At 41.9% G+C, this 19,288-nt stretch overlaps 1 protein-coding gene across 11 annotated transcripts in view; it reads right to left on the reverse strand.

Annotated features, from left to right (window-relative positions):
* Positions 1–19,288, reverse strand: part of MAST2 (microtubule associated serine/threonine kinase 2) — a 241,448-nt gene that overhangs the window by 56,648 nt on the left and 165,512 nt on the right. For all 11 annotated transcript variants that reach the window (XM_051857813.2, XM_051857810.2, XM_051857815.2 and 8 more), the window contains one exon: positions 937–1,028. In XM_051857813.2, coding sequence (XP_051713773.1) covers positions 937–1,028 — 92 coding nt within the window. The remainder of the gene's footprint in view (positions 1–936; positions 1,029–19,288) is intronic.

Genomic DNA, 19,288 nt, shown 5'->3' on the forward strand with positions numbered 1-19,288 from the left:
GAAAGAGGAATGGACCTATCTTACTCAGCTTGATGCTGTCCTGTTTCATTGCTTTGATATCCCTCTTTTATTATCTAATGACAGACAATGACCAGGCTTAGGACAACAGTATCTACAGCTTGCCAAACCCAGGCAGCAAGCCCAGAACAGCTTTTTATGATTCCAAGCCTGACCTATTTCCATTAACCCTAGGTTCCATTGGAAACAATGTAGCAATGAACAGCACAGCAGTACAGTAACCCCTCCAACAAATTGCAAGAATACATATCTAGGCCAAAACACAAATGAAACTCAAATAAAGTCTTCTGTCTCTCCCTTGGGAGGTACAGTCAGCCTAAACCAATGCAAGGTCCATAATTTTTAATATATGCCTCAAACAAAGGCAAGTAAACCAGCTCATACACTGTCTGGAGAAGCCCACATCTAGACAGAGTCTAAATTCATGAGGTCATTTGCTTCAATTCCAGTATGTGAAATCAAAGTCAATGAGAAACAAATATTCTTCTTGCCTTTGTTGCCTTGTAATCTAACAGGCAGAAAGTTAACAAGAGTCCCACGGGACAGAAAATCTTCTCCATGAGTCCTGATCCTTGGGCATGGTAGGACAATTGGTTAACAGACTCCTCATTACATGTCCCAAGATGACTGGAGCCTTAAACACCCTAGAACAAACTAGAATAGTGGTCATGGATTCAAGGTAAATACCAGACCCCAAGGTACATAAAAGACTAAAAGGAATGTTAAGCAAACAAGAAACAACTTAAGCGTCAAAGCAGACTAAACATTCTCCTACAGAAAACAAACCTCTAAGCTCTGTATTTCAGTCAGTCAAGTGACAATGTAATATACTGAACTGCACCAAGTGAGAAGTAGGACAGAAATCTGGCACCTGCGGCCAGGCTTTCACTCAACCTTTCTGAATCTTCAAACACTCACCGGTGTGGCCATGAAGTGGTGACTGTGGCCGGGGTAGTGTTGGTGATGTGCTAGAGGTCACAATCAAGCTCTTGCGGTTACTTGTCCGACAACTGCAATGAAAAGAGAATGCCAGTTACTACGGGGCCTGGAGCCTTTGAGTGGCTTTTGAGAAGCAGAAGGATAACATCATTCTATGTGCTAAATGTGTGTACCTATTTGATGCTATAATTTACTGGGTCTGACCTTAGAATAATATCTATCACTGGTTTGACTTTTATCTTGAATTGCATATTGCCATTGTACTTCTCCAATGTTTAGTTCTGCTCCCCAAACAAATGCAAATATTTAATAAAGAATGACTGCTGCAAATTTAATTTAAAAAAAGTCAAAATATTCTCGTATATCATAAAAATGTTCTCCCTATAAAAATGAAACTGTGAACTTAGTCTATGAAATTATTTATTTATTTTTATTTATTTATGTTTTGACAGGCAGAGTGGACAGTGAAAGAGAGAACAGAGAGAAAGGTCTTCCTTTAACGTTGGTTCACCCCACAATGGCTGCTGTGGTTGGTGTACCACGCTGATCCGAAGCCAGGAACCAGGTGCTTCTCCTGGTCTCCCATGGGGTGCAGGGCCAAAGCACTTTGGCCATCTTCCACTGCACTCCCTGGCCACAGCAGAGAGCTGGACTGGAAGAGGAGCAACCGGGACAGAATCCGGCACCCTGACTAGGACTAGAACCCTGTGTGCCAGCGCCACAGGCGGAGGATTAGCCTATTGAGCTGTGGCATGGGCCAGAAATTATTGGTTAAAGAACTGTTTAGTCAATGACTTTAGCACTATTCTTATTTTTCTATAAATTACAGAACAACACTGTCTCTCTTCTATAAAAATGGCTTTGCATTATATGTTAATGCCTGCTATTTTTCTTGTGGTTGGACAAAAACCAGATTGTGATGAAAAGCCTTTTCATATATCTATTACTAAAAAGTATGTACAAATTTATTTGAAAGTCACTCTATCTTTTAAAGATATTAGGAACGTCTGGCATTCACATATTTATTGAACACCTAATTAGGCACTAGGCATGGTTCTAGGTACCAAGGAAACATCAGGGAACTAGAGAAAGTGTCTGTTCTCATAACTGGATTGAACAGTGCTATGAGATAAGAGAGGAGAGAGGAAAAAGAAAGTAGACTAGCAAGGGAGTGGAAGCATTGGTAGTGAGGGAACCTGACTAAGGAGATGGTATTTGATCAGAGATATGAATGAAACAAAGGGCCCAGACACAAGAGGTAGAGAAAAGTAAAGTTAAAAAAAAAGTTAAAAAGTAAAAAGCCCCGATTAGGAACAAATCTGGTATATTCAAGAAACAGCCAAAACAACAGTGGGTGGTTAGAGGGGAGATGATAGGAAATGCAGAAGGTTACAGAAACTACAGGGAACACACAGCCAGATCCTTCAGGACTTACACACTATGGTAAGGAAGCACTGGAAATGCGACCTGAAGCATTGAGATCAATCTCAACAAAGAGCTTATGTGGGAGCTTCCTGTAAGAAACCTTTAGGAGGAAACCAACCACACCCTAAGTACCTCAGCAATCCCTATCATACATCCAGGCCTCCCATCCTTTACTTTTATAAAGATTTATTTTTATTTATTTAAAAGGCAGAGAGAGAGAGAGAGAGAGAGAGAGAGAGAGAGAGGTCTGCCATCCATTTGTTCACTCCCCAAATGGCTGCAGTGGTTGGAGCTGGGCCGATCCCAAGCCAGGAATCAGGAGCTTCATCCAGACCTTTCAGGTGGGTGTACGTGCTTGGGCCATCTTCTACTGTTTTCCCAGGCCATAGCAAAGAGCTGAATCAGAAGTAGAGTAGCCGGAACTCAAACCATCACCCATACGGGATGCTGGCACTGCAGGCGGTAGCTTTACATTATACACCATAGTGCCAGCCACCTATCCTTTATTTTTTAAGACATAAAAATTATTTATTTACTTGAAAGGCAGAGGGAGAGAGTAAGGGAGGAGAGAGGGAGGGAAGAAGAAGAGGGAAGATGGGAGAGATCTTTCATTTGCTGTTTCACTCCCCAAGTGACCACAACAGCAGGGTCTGGGCCAGGCTGAAACCAGAAACCAGGAGTTACATCCAGGTCTCCCATATGGGTGGTAGGGGACAAGTACTTGGGCCATCTTCTGTTGCTTTTCCAGGTACGTTAGCAGGAAGCTGATCGGAAAAGGAGCAGCTGGGACTAGAACTGGCACTCCGATATGGGAAGCCAGCATTTCAAGCAGTGGCTTAACCTGCTGCACAACAATACCAGCCCCAGGCCTCCCATCTCGACACAGTCTCCCACCAGACCTTTCAAAATTACACTATGCATTTTTTAATACAGATATTTTATTTATTTATTGGAGCGGTAGTTACAGATCCACTGATTCACTCCTCAAATGGCCACAATGGCTAAGGCTGGGCTGATCTGAAGCCAGGAGCCAGGAGCTTCTTCTGGGTCTCCTACGTGGGTACAGGGCTCCAAGCACTTGGGCTGTCCTCTATTGCCTTCTCGGGCCATAAGCAGAGAGCTAGATTGGAAGAGGAGCAACTGGGACACAAACTGGTGCCCACATGGGATGCTGAAGCCGCAGGCGGAGACTTAGCCCACTACACCACAGTGCTGACCCCTCCATGCCTGCTTAAACTCAATTTGTCATCAGCAAATTCTCTATAGTCTCTATTTCTTTTCTGAATGCTTGTCTTAAATTCCAACACTAAGTGAAACTTTACTATCTCCCAAAAGATACTAGAGTCCTGATAAAATTCTACCCCTTTTAAACCCAACTTTCTATCTATCTGTTTTGCAGCTGAACCCTGAAACCAAGGGTAGCCAAAGAAAGCCCAGAATCATGCAAGCTGATATCCCTTTATGAAAAAAGCTCATGCTTTTTCTAAGACAGCTAACTCCTATCCTCTCCTCAAACTTCCAGTACCCTTCCCAGAGTTCCCCCTCATCTGCCAACTTTGCTTTTTTCTTTAAAGATGGGAAAAAAAACAGAAATAACACAAAGACAGCTACATATTCCTACACAAAAATCAACTAGCCCACTAGAATCTGTGTCCCAAAAGTAATTTTCAGACCTGTAATAATAGTAGGAAAGAACATGTGCCTACCTAAGTGGGCTCCCCTATTCCAGCAATCTTTGTCTGCATTGTCCTCTCCCAACTCCCTCCTGGACCATAAATTTCTACTTTCCACTGGATTATTCTCATCAGTACAAACACATGTTGTCATGTCTTCCTACTTAAACAAGAAAACCTTTCACAGACAATCCCTACCTCTCCACACCCTTGCTCCTTTCTTTGTCCTCCTGTTCAGGACAAATCCATACAGAGGTTCTGCACTTGTGTCTACACTTCCTCATTTTCTATTCTCTCTTTAGCCCACATTGGACACACATCTCCATTTTGCCATTGAAATGACTGTTAACAAGATCACCACCACCAATGGTAAACTCAGTCCTCATCTAACGTAAGCTATCAACATCATTTAACATTATTTATAACTCCCTCCTTAAAAAAAAAACTGGAATATAATTTGCATTCAATAAAACACATAGACCTTACATGTTGAGTTTGATGAGGCTTATACCCACATCCAAAACAATTTTCATTACTTATATCCCTACTACTACCCACCCTGTAAATGATTCTGGAATGATCTTGCCTTTCCACTTTGGTTCTTCCTGTCCAATCCCTCCCCAAACCTCATATAGCAGTCTATTTTTTGTCCACTGGCCAGAATAACATTTTTAAAGCTATAAATTGGGTCATGTGTCTTCCTCCTTAAAATCTCCTTGATGGCTTCCCATCACATTGTGAACAGAATTCAAACTCCTTAACATGGCCATTCAAAGTAAGTCTTTGTAAATAATCTACTTTTTCTTAGTTAAGATTCTTATTGAAAGTTTTGTCTTTTGTGTTTTCTTAAAGAGAAACATATTTAGTGTTATTCAATCTCTTATTCTGAGGGCAAATAAGATTAAAATATTCAAGGAAATAAACTATAGGCCCTGTGGCTTTTTAAAAACTGAAATTGAAAGACAGCGTAACAGAGAGAACAGAGATCTTTGATCTCTTGGTTCACTCCCAAATGGGCACAACAGCCAAGGCAGGGTGAGGCAGAGGTCAGGAGCCAAGAAATCCATTCAGGTCTCTCTTGTGGTTAACAGGAACTCAAGTACTTGAGCCATAATTCAGTGCTTCCCAGGCACATTAGCAGGAAGCTGGATTAGAAGTGCAAGTAGCTGGGTATCAAACTGGCCACAATACCTGCCCCAATGCCTGCCCCACCTATAGCAGTTTTTGTAGGTTTCGTTGTTGTTGTTCTTAAACATGAGTAACTGCAGAGTGAAACCACACTGGACTTTGGGTAACTTGCCCAGACCCAGGAATTCCTGAGCAGAAAGATACCTCCCAGACTTCAACTACACTTTGGTTCACACTACTCTTCTAAACAAGCATGCCCTCCTTCCTTACCTTACCCAATTCTATCCATACTCTAAGAACCAGCAAACTCATGTCAATTTTTGTGTAATGCTCCTTTGGCTTTTCAAACAGGAAAATGTTTCTTTTGCTTGATATTACTTGTAGCTTTACTGCACAGGTAGCTCAGTAGGAAGAAACAGACTCTGGAGTTAGAAGATCTGAGTTTGAGATTAGTGATTTGATCTTCAGCAACTCACATAAATTCTCATGAAGCCTTCAAATACAAAATGAAGATAAAATAAATAAATCCTACATGTCAGTTTGGACCCTTTCCAATAAGTCTTGTTGGCTTTAATATAGAAATATTTCCAAAATCCAGTATTTTCTACCACTACCACCTTGAGTCAGGTTACCACTACCTCTTATCCAAATTAACTGAAATAGCTTCCTCATTGGTATTCCTGCTTCTGTTCTTGTCCCCCTAAAGTCTATTCTCAACAAAACACCATTTAAAATAGAAATCAAAACAGATTTCTGCTTCCAGTCATGATAGAGCAAAAGGAAATAAACTGATCTTTCACCTTAGACAACTAATAAAACAGAACAAAACTGAAGCAATGCAGGACCAAAACTGCTGAGAGGGGAACCAAACAAGGACAATCCTGAAACTGTGCTTTCTATCTGGACAAATTCCCCTTCAGCAGCACAGGGGAGTGAGTCCACAGAGCACTTGGTGGTCTCGCCAAGTCAGGAAAACAGGGAGCTTGTGGTGGCCAGAATTTGCAGGACAGAAAACCAGAGCGAGGTGAGAGTTGTAGCAAGTGGAAAGTGTCAGAGGGCTCTGGGGAGCTGCAGAGAGCTCTATACAAGTTTTCAGATGAGTGGTAATCAATGCATAGGGAAGCACCCAAGAAAAGCAGCAGTTGTAATACTTCCTGTTGCTCACAAGGTGTTGGGAATAGTCAGAGAAGTAAAACCTTATAATTCAGAGGACACTAGGTAAAGTACCCAGATGTACTGTCTCAACAACAAGAAAAAATTACCCCAAATGATGTTCTGGTCCCACATAACAAAGCTTAAGAACTACCCTCCAAAAAAAAAAAAAAAAAAAAAAAAAAAAAAAAACACCACAGACAAATAAAACTATTCACAAGAAAGTTAACTGTGACCCACAACAAGGTTCAAAAATATTTGAGGGAATAAAAAAATTAGTATCCATTAAGCTAAGGTAAAATTCAAGTGTTTGTAAGTAATAAAAAAAGTAACCAGGCATTAAAATGCAGGAAAATATGAGCTGTAATCAACAAACCCAGATAGGACACAAATAACAGAATTAGCAAAAAGACCATTGAAATAATTATTATAGCTAAATTCCTTTTTTTTTTTTTTTTTGACAGGCAGAGTAGACAGTGACAGAGAGAGACAGAGAGAAAGGGCTTCCTTTTCCGTTGGTTCACCCTCCAATGGCCGCCAAGGCTGGTGTGATGCGGCCGGCACACAGTGCTGATCCGAAGCCAGGAGCCAGGTACTTCTCCTGGTCTTCCATGCGGGTGCAGGGCCCAAGCACTTGGGCCATCCTCCACTGCACTCCCGGGCCATAGCAGAGAGCTTGACATGAAGAGGAGTGACCGGGACAGAATCCAGCGCCCCGACTGGGACTAGAACCTGGTGTGCCGGCGCTGCAGGCGGAGGATTAGCCTATTGAGCCGCGGCACTGGCCTCCGTGGTTTTTTTTTTTTTTTCCTTTGGACAGGCAGAGTGGACAGTGAGAGAGAGAGAGAGACAGAGAGAAAGGTCTTCCTTTGCCGTTGGTTCACCCTCCAATGGCTGCCGCGGCCGGCGCACCGCGCTGATCCGATGGCAGGAGCCAGGAGCCAGGTGCTTTTCCTGGTCTCCCATGGGGTGCAGGGCCCAAGCACCTGGGCCATCCTCCACTGCACTCCCTGGCCACAGCAGAGGGCTGGCCTGGAAGAGGGGCAACCGGGTCAGAATCCGGCACCCCGACCGGGACTAGAACCCGGTGTGCCGGCGCCGCTAGGCGGAGGATTAGCCTAGTGAGCCGCGGCGCCGGCCTTTTTTTTTTTTTTTTTTTTTTTTTTTTTAAAGCAGGGGAAAGCATGTACATGTTAAGGAAAGATTATGGAAGATAAAGTAAAAAAATCAAATATCAAGAGATGAAGAGTCCAAGAAGATAATTAAACTGGACAACACTAACAGGATGTTAGATACAACAAAAGAAATGACTAATGAACTAAAGACATAGTAAGAGAAATTATTGAAAATGAAATACAAGCAAAAAGAAATTTTTTAAAATGGAAAGAACATTTTTTGATAATAGCCATTCTAACAAGTGTGTTAATATTTCACAGTGATTTTGATTTGTACTTCTCTGATGATTATGTTAATATACTGAGCATGTTTTCATATACCTATTGGGATACTTTTATGTCTTCTTTGGAGACATATATATGTATGTCTTCTACTCATTTTAAAATTAAGCTGTTTTTCCTCTATCTGGTTGAATGAATTCTTTATAAATTATAGTTATTAGCACCTATCAGAAAATAAAGTTTGCAAATACATTTCCCAATCCAGAATGCTATTTCATTTTGCTGTTTCCTTTGCTATATAGTTTAGTTTGATGTCATCCCATTTATTTATTTTTGTTTGTGTGGCCTGAACTTTTGGTGCAATATTCGCAACATTACAGCTAAGGCCAATGTCTAGTATCCTTTCCTCTGTGATTTCTTATAGGAGTTGTATGGCTTTTTATCTTATACTTACATCTTTTATATATGTACATTGATTTCTGTGTATGGTATAAGATAAGGGTTCAATTTATTCTCTTGCACGTGGAAATTCAGTTTTCCACATTTATCAAAAGCAAATGATAAAAAATATTGTCAAAGTTATAAAGAAAAAGGAGCTTTGTTCTCTGGTGGTGGTAATGTAGACTGGTACAGCCACTATGGAAAACAGTTTAGAGGTTTCTAAAGAAATTAAAAATAGAATTATGTATGACCCAGGGATCTCTCTTGGAATATACCCAAAGGAAGTGAAATCACCATCTCATACAGATATCTCATAAAGATATCTATACTATCATGTGCACTGCAGCATTATTCACAATAGCCAAAGTATGGAAGCAACCCAAGTGTCCGCCAACAGGGGAACAGAAAAAGAATCTATGATTGGCCGGCGCCATGGCTTGGCCGGCGCCGTGGCTCAATAGGCTAATCCTCCGCCTGCAGCGCCGGCACCCCAGGTTCTAGTTCCGGTCGGGACACCGGATTCTGTCCTGGTTGCCCCTCTTCCAGTCCAGCTCTCTGCTGTAGCCTGGGAAGGCAGTGGAGGATGGTCCAGGTGCTTGGGTCCTGCACCTGCATTGGAGACCAGGAGGAAGCACCTGGCTCCTTGCTTCGGATCAGTGCGGTGCGCCGGCCGCAGTGGCCACTGGGGGGTGAACCAATGGAAAAGGAAGACCTTTCTCTCTGTCTCTCTCACTGCCCACTCTGTCCAAAAAAAAAAAAAAAATCTATGATTGACATACACACAGACATACACTTGCACACACACATATAGGAATTATTCAGTCCTTGAAAAGCACAAGACTAGGCCACAATGGTGATGAACCAGGAAGGCATTATGGTAAGTGAAACAAGGAAAAATACTGCATGTTTTCACTTATATGTGAAATCTTTTCTTTTCTTTCTTTTTTTTTTTTTTTTAAGATGAAATATAGAGAACAAAACAGTGGATACCAGGGGCAGGGCAGGAGGAAAGGAAGGGGGATATGTAGGTCAGAGGGTACAAAGTAGCAGATATGTGGAATGAAGAAGTCTAGAGATCTGCCACACTATATAAAGACATACGTACATACTACATAAGTAACAAAATCGTCCTGTAAACAGGATTCACACTAAATGCAATTTAAATTCCTCTCACTGAAAACAAAAAATAGGCTAACTACATGAGATGGTAAATATGTTATTTTGCTTCACTAATATCATTTTGTATATATTAAATATACATGGTAAATTTTATTTTTTTTTAAATAAAGGGAAAGAGCATCAGTGAGCTATGAGACAACTCAAGCAGACAAGAAGTATAATTAAGAGTCCCTGTGTGGGAAGGAGGGGGCAGAAGGAAAAAAACACTTGAAGAACTGCTAAAATACTTACAATTCTAAAAGAAAAATTTGATTTATTTCTTATTTTTTTACTTTAAAGGCAGAGAAACAGAAAGAGAGAGAGATGGAGGAGGAAGAAGAGATATTTTCCATCTACCGCTTCACTCCCTAAATGCCCACAACAGCTGGAACTGTCAGGCAAATCCAGGATCCCAAGTACTTAGGTCACTATCTGCTGCCTCCCAAGGGTGAATCAGCAGGAAACTGGAACTGGAAGCAGAGCTGAGACTTGAGTCTAAGCACTCCAAAATGGAATGCAAATATTATTTTTTTTAAAAAAAGATTTATTTATTTATTTGAAAGGTAGAGAGAGAGAGAGAGCAAGAAAGCGCTTCTACTTGCTTCTGCTAGCTCACGACCCAAATGGCTACAATGGTGGGGGCCAGTTCAGGCCAAAGCCAAGAACCTGGAACTCTATCAGGGTCTCCCACATGGGTGGCAGGGTCCCAAACACTTGGGCCATCATCCATACTTTCCCTAGCACATGGCCAGGGAGGTAGATCAGGAGCAGTGCAGTCAGGACTTGAACTGGTGCTCCAACATGGGATGCCAATGTTACAAGTTACGGCTTAACCTTCACCACAATGCTGACCCTCCCAAGTGTCAACTTAACCACTGCACTGAATGCCCACTCCAAGATTTCCAAATTTGGTGACAACTACTAACTCACAAATCCCAGGGTTCAATGAAGCCCAAGTACAAGAAACAGGAAGAAAAGTACATCAAAGCACATCACAACCAAATTCTTTAAAATCAGATAAAGAGAGATTCTCAAGAGCAAACAGATTTCAGAAAGATACGTAACACATAAAACGACAAAGAGAACAATGACAAGAATTCTCCTTGGGCAAGAAAATGCAAGCCAGAAAACAGTAAAGAAACATCTCAAAGTATGGAAACTGAAATTCAATGCCAAGCAAGACTATCCTTTAAAGAAGTGGTCCAAATAAAGACTCTTCAAGGCACACAAAAGTTTTAATAACTCATTACCAGTGGACCTCCACTATTAATAAATATTAGAGGACATCCTTCAGGCAGAAAGAAAATGATACCAGTTAGAAATCTGGACCAATACAAAGGAAATAACAGCAGAAATGCTAAATATATGGATAAACAAAAATCACTTTTTACAAAATTTCTGTAAAGGGTAACTGACTTTTGAAAAAGTTTTTATATTTATTTTCTTTTGATTTTTTAAAAGAAGAGAGAGAAATAAAAGACTCACCTAAAGCATCTACTACCCAAGTGCATTCAACAGCTGAGGCCGGATCAGGTCAAAACGAGAAGCCCAGAACTCAATCTGGGTCTCCCACATGGGAGGCAGGTACTCAAGTATTTGGCCCATTATCTGCTGTCTCCTAGGGTACACAGTAGCAGGATACCAGATCCAGAGTGGAGGAGCCAGGACTCAAATCAGGCACTCCAATGTGGGATGGGAGGTCACAAGTGGCAACCTAAGTGCTGTGTCAAATACCTACTGCCAGGGAATTGACTTTTTAAGGAAATATAATAATATAGTACAAGGGCTGGGAAGGATGAAATGGGAATATGCTGTTTGTAAACTGCTTATATTAAATGTGACATGGCGGGGCCAGTGCTGTGGCATAGTAGGCTAAGCCTCCACCTGCAGCACCACCATGCCATATGGGCACCAGTTTGTGTCCCAGCTGCTCGTCTTCTGATCCAGCTCTCTGCTTATGCCCTGGGAAAGCAGTAGAAGATGGCCCTAGTGCTTGGGCCCCTGTACCCACATGAGAGACCAGGAAGAAGCTTCTAGCTCTAGATGGGCCAAGCCACTGCCTGGCACAAGGTAGGCTGTCAATAAGTATTTGTTATGAGAACAGAAATAAACAAGCTCTGTGAAAAGGTTAATATAAGGTTTATCAGGGTAGAATATGAGTGACCTAGGCCTGGCAGCCACAAGCCCAAAGACTTTGAATTAGTCTTGGGAAGTGGTCAAATTCTAGTCAAAACTTAAGTATTCCATGACATTAAATTCTCACCTAACCTTCCACAGTGAGCATGGATGGGCTTGGCCACAAAGGATTCAGGTAAGTGGGGAGGAGTTTCTCACAGGTTGGAGATTTTTTTTTTTTTTTTTTTAATAACATGACTGGTTACAAAGAGGCTCAAAAAGGCCACTGAAAAGAAGGCTACTGATCAATTTTAAGGACATTTTGGCGCTTCAGGGACAGATAATTGATTCTACCTTCATTTGCCATGGCCTTACTTAAAATTTAAAATAAAACCCAAAACACTAAAGATCATATTTCCAGGGCACATGCCTTTTTATGAAGGTACACATAATCTCACTTGGCAAATCAGTAACAGCTGCCAGGGGGAAATAAAGGTCATACACTGTGGTACAGATGCCATGACTCAGCTGAGATCCAAAACAACACAGGCTAGTTTTGCATTTCAATAGGCTCTGGCCATTTCCCCAGTACCCCAAGAAGATAACAAGAAAGTCTTAATTTTTTCATCCCAGTAAGATGAAAGGACAAACATCTAGCATTTCAAAGTCAGGCACATCAATTCGGCTGATGGGAGGTAACCTGGAAGCCCCCTGAGCTGATTCTGTGCTGCTTTCTACAAAGATGTAGTCACTCAGAATGAAGCCTCCTACTTCATCCTACGGGCTGCATGGCGGCCATTTCTGTGGATGGTGGAGCCAGGGCTACAGCACACTTGCAGACTGCAATATGCAATGCTGTTGAACTGTGGCCATAATTGGGGAGTAGCTGGTTCTCAGCCTTCAAAACCTCTCCCTCTAGTAACTAGCAGGCACAAAGAAACTCTGATCTTCTGTAAGAGCTGCAGTAATTTACTTAGGGAGCCTGTTCCCCAGCTAGAAGCAACACAGGGTGTAGACTGGAATGCCTCTTTATAGATTTTTTAGGCCATTTCAATCTCAAATCTCAGCTATTCCTAGGAACTTGAGCACCTGATAACTGGCCAACACCTGGCTACATTCTATCAGAGTTTTTTTTTAAAGATGTATTTATTCATTTGGAAGAGTTACACAAAGGAGAAGGAGGGGTAGAAAGAGAGAGGTCTTCCGTCTGCTGGTTCACTCCCCAATTGGCCACAACGGCCAGAGCTGCACTGATCTGAAGGCAGGAGCCAGGAGATTCTTCCACGTCTCTCACAAGGGTACAGGGGCCCAAGGGCTTGGGCCATCCCATAGCAGAGATCCCTGGCTATAGCAGAGAGCTGGATCAGAAGTAGAGTAGCTGGGACTCAAATTGGCACCCATATAGGATGCCGGTACTGCAGGTGGTAGCTTTACCGGGTACACCAAATAAACCTTTATTCAAAAAATATATAAAGCAAAGAATTTGGAGACATTTAAGGTCAAGAACTTCCAGATGTTATTGGAGTGTAACAAGCAAGATGATGTATGTCCCTGTAGCATGTGTAGAAGAAAATATAAAAGAAAGGGCCAGCACTGTGGCATAGTGGGTAAAGCCGCCACCTGCAGTGCCAGCATCCCATATGAGCACCGGTTTGAGTCCTGGCTGCTCCATTCCAATCCAGCTCTCTGCTGTGGCCTGGGAAAGCAGTAGAAGATGGTCCAAGTCCTTGGGCCCCTGCACCATCACAGGAGATCCGGAAGAAGCTCCTGGCTCCTGGCATCTGACCGGCACAGTTCCAGCTGTTGCAGCCAACTGGGGAGTGAACCAGCAGATGGAAGACCTCACTCACTCTCTCTCCCTCTGCCTCTCTGTAACTCTAGCTTTCAAATGAAATAAACAAATACTACTTAAAAAAAGAAATTATAAAAGAAGATCGTTACCTATTTTAAAAATTGTTATTGATTAATCATTTTCTCTTGCCAGGGTTATTTATTTTTATTTTTTTAAAGATTTTATTTATTTATTTGAGAGGTAGAGTTACAGACAGTGAGAGGAAGAGACAGAGAGAAAGGTTTTCCTTCCGTTGGTTCACTCAACTGGCCGCAACAGCCAGAGCTGCGCCAATACAAAGCCAGGAGCCAGGAGCTTCTTCTGGGTCTCCCATGCAGTACAGGGGCCCAAGGACGTAAGCCATCTTCTACTGCTTTCCCAAGCCATAGCACAGAGCTGGATTGAAAGTGGAGCAGCTAGGACTCAAACTGGTGCCCATATTGGATGCCGGCACTGCAGGCAGTGGCTTTACCTGCTACGCCACAATGCTGGCCCCAAGCCTGCCAATTTCACATAGACACATCCAGCTCTCGGCGGCAATGTATTGTCTCCTTTATCTGGAATTCCTTCCCTTGGCCATATAATGGCAAAATCCCAGGGCTGACATTGTGGCATAGTAGGTTAAGCCGCTGTTGGTGACATCAGCATCACATATGGACACTGGTTCATGCTCCACTTCCAATCTAGCTTCCTGCTAATGTGCCTGGGAAAGCAACAGAAGATGGCTCAAGTCCTTGGGCTCCTGCACCCATGTGGGAGACCCATATGAAGCTCCTGGCTCCAGGCTTTGTTCTGGCCCAACCCTGGCCTTTGTATCATTTGGGGAATAAACCAGCAGATGGAAGATCTCTGGCCATGTATCTCTCTCCCTCTCTCTGTAACTCTGCCTTTCACATTAAAAAATTTTTGAAAAATCCCTTACTCCTTTAAGAATGTGACTTGGCCCACCAAACCCCTTTATGCCACTTTTTTCCCAACAGTACTTTTCACCTTCTAATATACTACACAAATTAGATCATTCATTATGTTTATTGTCTGTTTCTTCTCTAGAGTAAGCTCTATGTGGTATTCCAATCACCCAGAAATAATGTCCAAAGCATTCTCAGTAAGTATTTGTTGAACAAATGAACTTATCTCTGTAAAAATTCGCAGTCAGAATTCCTCCTGAGGGCACTAGGCATCAGAAAAAAAAGCTTTTGCTATAACCCAAAGTTTTCTTCCAAGGCTGATGGGGAGCTAATCAAGTACTTAAAATACTTTTTGAAAACCTTATTTATTTGAAAGGCAGACACATATACACACAGAGCTCCTATCCAACAGTTTATTGCTCAGATGCCTATAATGGCTGGGATTGAGTCAGGCAAAAGCTGGGAGCTAGGAATGCAATCCAGGTCTCCCACATGGGTGGTAGGGATCCAAATACTTTAGCTATCATCTGCTGCCACCCAGGGTGCACGTTAGCAGGAAGCTGGAATCAGGAATCAGGAATCAGGAGCAGAGCTGGGACTTGAACTCAGGTACTCACATAGGAAATGTGGGCCTCCCAACCAGTGTGTTAACTGCTAGTTCAGGCTGGCACTGCAGCTCACTAGGTTAACCCTCCACCTGCGGCGCCGGGACCCCAGGTTCTTGTCCCGGTTGGGGTGCCGGATTCTGTCCCGGTTGCTCCTCTTCCAGTCCAGCTCTCTGCTGTGGCCCGGGGAAGGCAGTGGAGGATGGCCCAAGTGCTTGGGCCCTGCACCTGCATGGGAGACCAGGAGAAGCACCTGGCTCCTGATCAGCGCTGTGTGCCAGCCGCAGCGGCCATGGGGGGGTGAACCAACGGAAAAGGAAGACCTTTCTCTCTGTCTCTCTCTCTCTCACTGTCTAACTCTGCCTGTCAAAAACAAAAACAAAACAAAACAAAAACAAAAACAAAAACAAAAAAACCTGCTAGTTCAAATGCCCACTCCTAATCAAGTCTTTTTTAACCTCCAGCCCATTAGTTTGGAAATTATACAGGGCTTTCTTTCCTGCCTCCCCCACCCAAAGTAGTTGTAATTAATGTTTTAACAAGCATTTTTGTCTTAACAAAGTCTAAGGTTAACCAGTTCTCAACCACCTTTCTCAACAAATTTAAAGTATCTTAGAAGGCTTTAACTCTAATCCCCCAACCTTCACTCCCTTTCAACTCACATGCTATTGTGGTCTCTCTTACTTTCATATTGACAAATTAGTAATTATTGTTTTATACAATAATTGCCTGCTTAGATGTATTTAATGTATTTTTAAATTTCTTTGCTAATATTCCCTCTTGGTTCTCAAACTTTCTTCATTTTTGAAATATATCCTTTAGCAATTATTTCAGTGAGGCTTTGATAGTGATAAACTGTTCCAATTTTACTTGTTATCTCAAAATGTCTTTACTTTGCTCATTCATTTCCAATGCTAATTTATCAAGTATAAAGTTCTGTGGTGTCTTCTTTAGAGTAATAGTTTCCTCAGTACTTTAAAGATACTATTCCATTGTCTTAGGGCTCCTTTTATTGGTGTTAGGAAGATTGTTCTTAGGATGATTGATGTTTCTTTGTAGCTAATTTTTATTTTCTTTGTGATTCTTTTTTGTAACTATTAATTTTCTTTTTAAAGAGATACAATTCACACAATGTAAGAGTCACTTTTAAAAACTGTATCATTCAGCAGCTTGTATATTCAGAAGGCAGTACAACCATCAACACCATCTAATTCTAGAACACTTTCATTACTCCAAAAGAAACCCTGCATCCCTTAACAGTCCAATTCCTATTCCAGTCTTCCCTGCATTCTTCCTATCTCCATCACCAATTTCTTGATGTAGGCACCTATTGCTATAAACTTTCCTCTTAACACTGCTTTTCTGTATCCTATAAGTTTTGATATGTTGTTTTGTCATCTTCATTTGTTTACAGAAAGTTTTTGATTTTTTCTATTACCCACTGTTCATTCAGGAGCATGCTGTTTAGTCTACATGTGTTTGCATAAGCACTAGATATTCCTGAGTTGCTGATTTCCAGCTTCATTCCATTATGACCCAAGAAGATGCATGGTATGATTTTGATTTTTTTTTAATCTGCTGAGACTTGTATTATGGCCTAGTATGTGGTCAATCCTAGAAAAATGTCCATGCACTGCTGAGAAGAATGTGTATTCTTGCAACTGTAGGATGAAAAGTTATGTAGATATCTGTCAGGTCCATTTGGTCTATACTGTTGATTAAATTTGATTTTCTGTCTGGTTGATCTATCCATTGCTGAAAGTGGAGTACTGAAGTCCCCCAATACTACTGTATTGTAAGTCTCCCTTTAAATCCCTTAATCTTTCTTTTAATTAGCCAGGTGCCCTATAAATAGGTACATACACATTTATAATAGTTATATCCTCCTGTTGAATTGATTCCTTAATCATTATATAGTGCCCTTCTTTGTCTCTTTTAATAGTTTTGTTTTTTTGTTTGTTTGTTTGTTTTGTTAAAAGTCTATTTTGTCTGATACTAAGATGGCTACACCAGCTCTTTTTTGGTTTCTGTTGGCATGGAATATCTTTTTCCAACCTTTCACTTTCAGTCTGTGTGCATCTTTGTTGGAACGATGTGTTTCTTGTAGGAAGCAAGCAGATGGGTTTTGTTTCTTACTCCATTCAGCCAGTTTGTGCCTTTTAACTGGAGAGTTGAGGCCATTTACCTTCAATGTGACTACTGATAAGTAATGACTTTGCCTTGCCATTTTCCCAGAGATACTCCTAATTTATACTTTGAACTTCCTTTGACCTTTTACTGAGAGTTTTTCTTCCTTTACCTTCTTTTGTATTGATGACCATGTTTCTGTGTCTAACACATCCTTAAGCATCTTTTGCAGGGCTGGATGGGTGGTAATAAATTATTTCAATTTCTGTTTGTTATGAAAGGTATTTATTTCATCTTCATTCACAAATGAGAGCTTTGTAGGGTATAATATTTTGGTATAACAGATTTTTCTCTTAGGACTTGGGCTATTATCTTGCCATTTTCTCCTAGCCTGCAGGGTTTCTGATGAGAAGTCTGCTGTGAGTCTAATTGGAGATCCTATGAAAGTAATCTGGTGTCTCTCTCTTGCACATTTTAGAATCTTCTCTCTCTCTCTCTTTTTTTTTTTTTTTTTTGACAGGCAGAGTGGACAGTGAGAGAGAGAGACAGAGAGAAAGGTCTTCCTTTTTGCCATTGGTTCACCCTCCAATGGCCGCTGTGGCCGGCGCGCTACAGCTGGCGCATTGCGCTAATCCGAAGCCAGGAGCCAGGTGCTCCTCCTGGTCTCCCATGGGGTGCAGGGCCCAAGTACGTGGGCCATCCTCCACTGCACTCCTGGGCCATAGCAGAGAGCTGGCCTGGAAGAGGGGCAACCGGGACAGAATCCGGCACCCCGACTGGGACTAGAACCTGGGGTGCTGGCGCCACAAGGCGGAGGATTAGCCTAGTGAGCCGCGGCGCCGGCCTAGAATCTTCTCTTTATGTTTCACTTTGGTGAGTTTGATTACAATGTGTCATGGCAAGGATCTTTTCTGGTCGTGTCTATTGGGAGTTCTGTGTGCTTCTGTACTTGGATGTCCCTTTCTTTCTCCAAACCCAGGAAGTTTTCTCCATGCCTTCAGGAACTCCTAGAACCCAATTTTTTTTTTTTTTAATAGTATCCTGTAGATTCCCAATAGTGTTTTTTAGATTTCTAATTTCCTCTTCTTCTCTTTGGTTTGACTGTATACTTTCCTTTGCTTTGTCTTCTAAGTCCAATATTCTCTCTTCTGCCTCAATGATTCTGTTTTTGAGGCTCTCCACTGCATTTTTTATTTGTTCTATTGAATTCTTCATTTCATTTTGATTTCTCTTTAAGATCTCAATTTCATGTTCTATTGAATTCTTCATTTCATTTTGATTCTTCCTTAGGATCTCAATTTTTGGGGAGAGATTTTCTTTCATGTCATGCATGAATTTCAGTAGTTTGTGCATTTGCTTTTGATTACTTCCATGTAATCTTATGATCAATTTTTTGAGAGTTCCATTTCTTGCATAACTTCTGTCTCATCTTCATAATCTAGTATTGAAGTGTTATGTTATTTTGGGAGCATCAATGTTGTCTTCCTTATCTTGTTTCTTGGATTGTTGCAGTTGTTGTTAGGCCTTTGTGGAGATACCCGTTGGTTTCTTCTTCTTCTTCTTCTTCTTCTTTTTTTTTTTTTTTTTTTTGACAGGCAGAGTGGACAGTGAGAGAGAGAGAGACAGAGAGAAAGGTCTTCCTTGGCCGTTGGTTCACCCTCCAATGGCCGCCGCGGCCGGCGCACTGCGGCCGGCGCACCGTGCTGATCCGATGGCAGGAGCCAGGAGCCAGGTGCTTTTCCTGGTCTCCCATGGGGTGCAGGGCCCAAGCACCTGGGCCATCCTCCACTGCACTCCCTGGCCACAGCAGAGAACTGGCCTGGAAGAGGGGCAACCGGGACAGAATCCGGCGCCCCGACCGGGACTAGAAGCCAGTGTGCCGGCACCGCTAGGCGGAGGATTAGCCTAGTGAGCCGCGGCGCCGGCTCAGTCTTGTTTTTTTTAAAAGTACTTATTTGAGAAAAAAAAATCCTGTACCACCTGGCTCAAGTATATATGTTATTCAAGAAAAGTTTTTTGTTTATTTCTGACAGACTTCTGACAGATAAATCAGTGTTACACCAGCCTACAACAAGCAACTAGGCCACCTAGGGTAAAAAACCCAGACATCAATTTCAGTGGAGTAAAGTCCTACAGTTAAAATATTTTCAAGGGAAACTTGTGCTTTATGATCAAGTGCTCTATTTAAAAACCCAGAGGAGTCAGTCTCTCTCTCTCTCTCTCTCTGTCTAACTCTGCCTGTCAAAACAAAACAAAAAAACAGATGAGATTAAGGAACTTTTTATCTTCACATGCTACTGGTTTTCCTAGCCCAATTCCTACACTGAGGGCAAACTCTTCTGAGGATCCTAATTATAGACAGGGTCTCCAT

This window comes from Oryctolagus cuniculus, chromosome 7 (genome assembly GCF_964237555.1).
Source record: "Oryctolagus cuniculus chromosome 7, mOryCun1.1, whole genome shotgun sequence".
NCBI classification, from domain to species: domain Eukaryota; kingdom Metazoa; phylum Chordata; class Mammalia; order Lagomorpha; family Leporidae; genus Oryctolagus; species Oryctolagus cuniculus.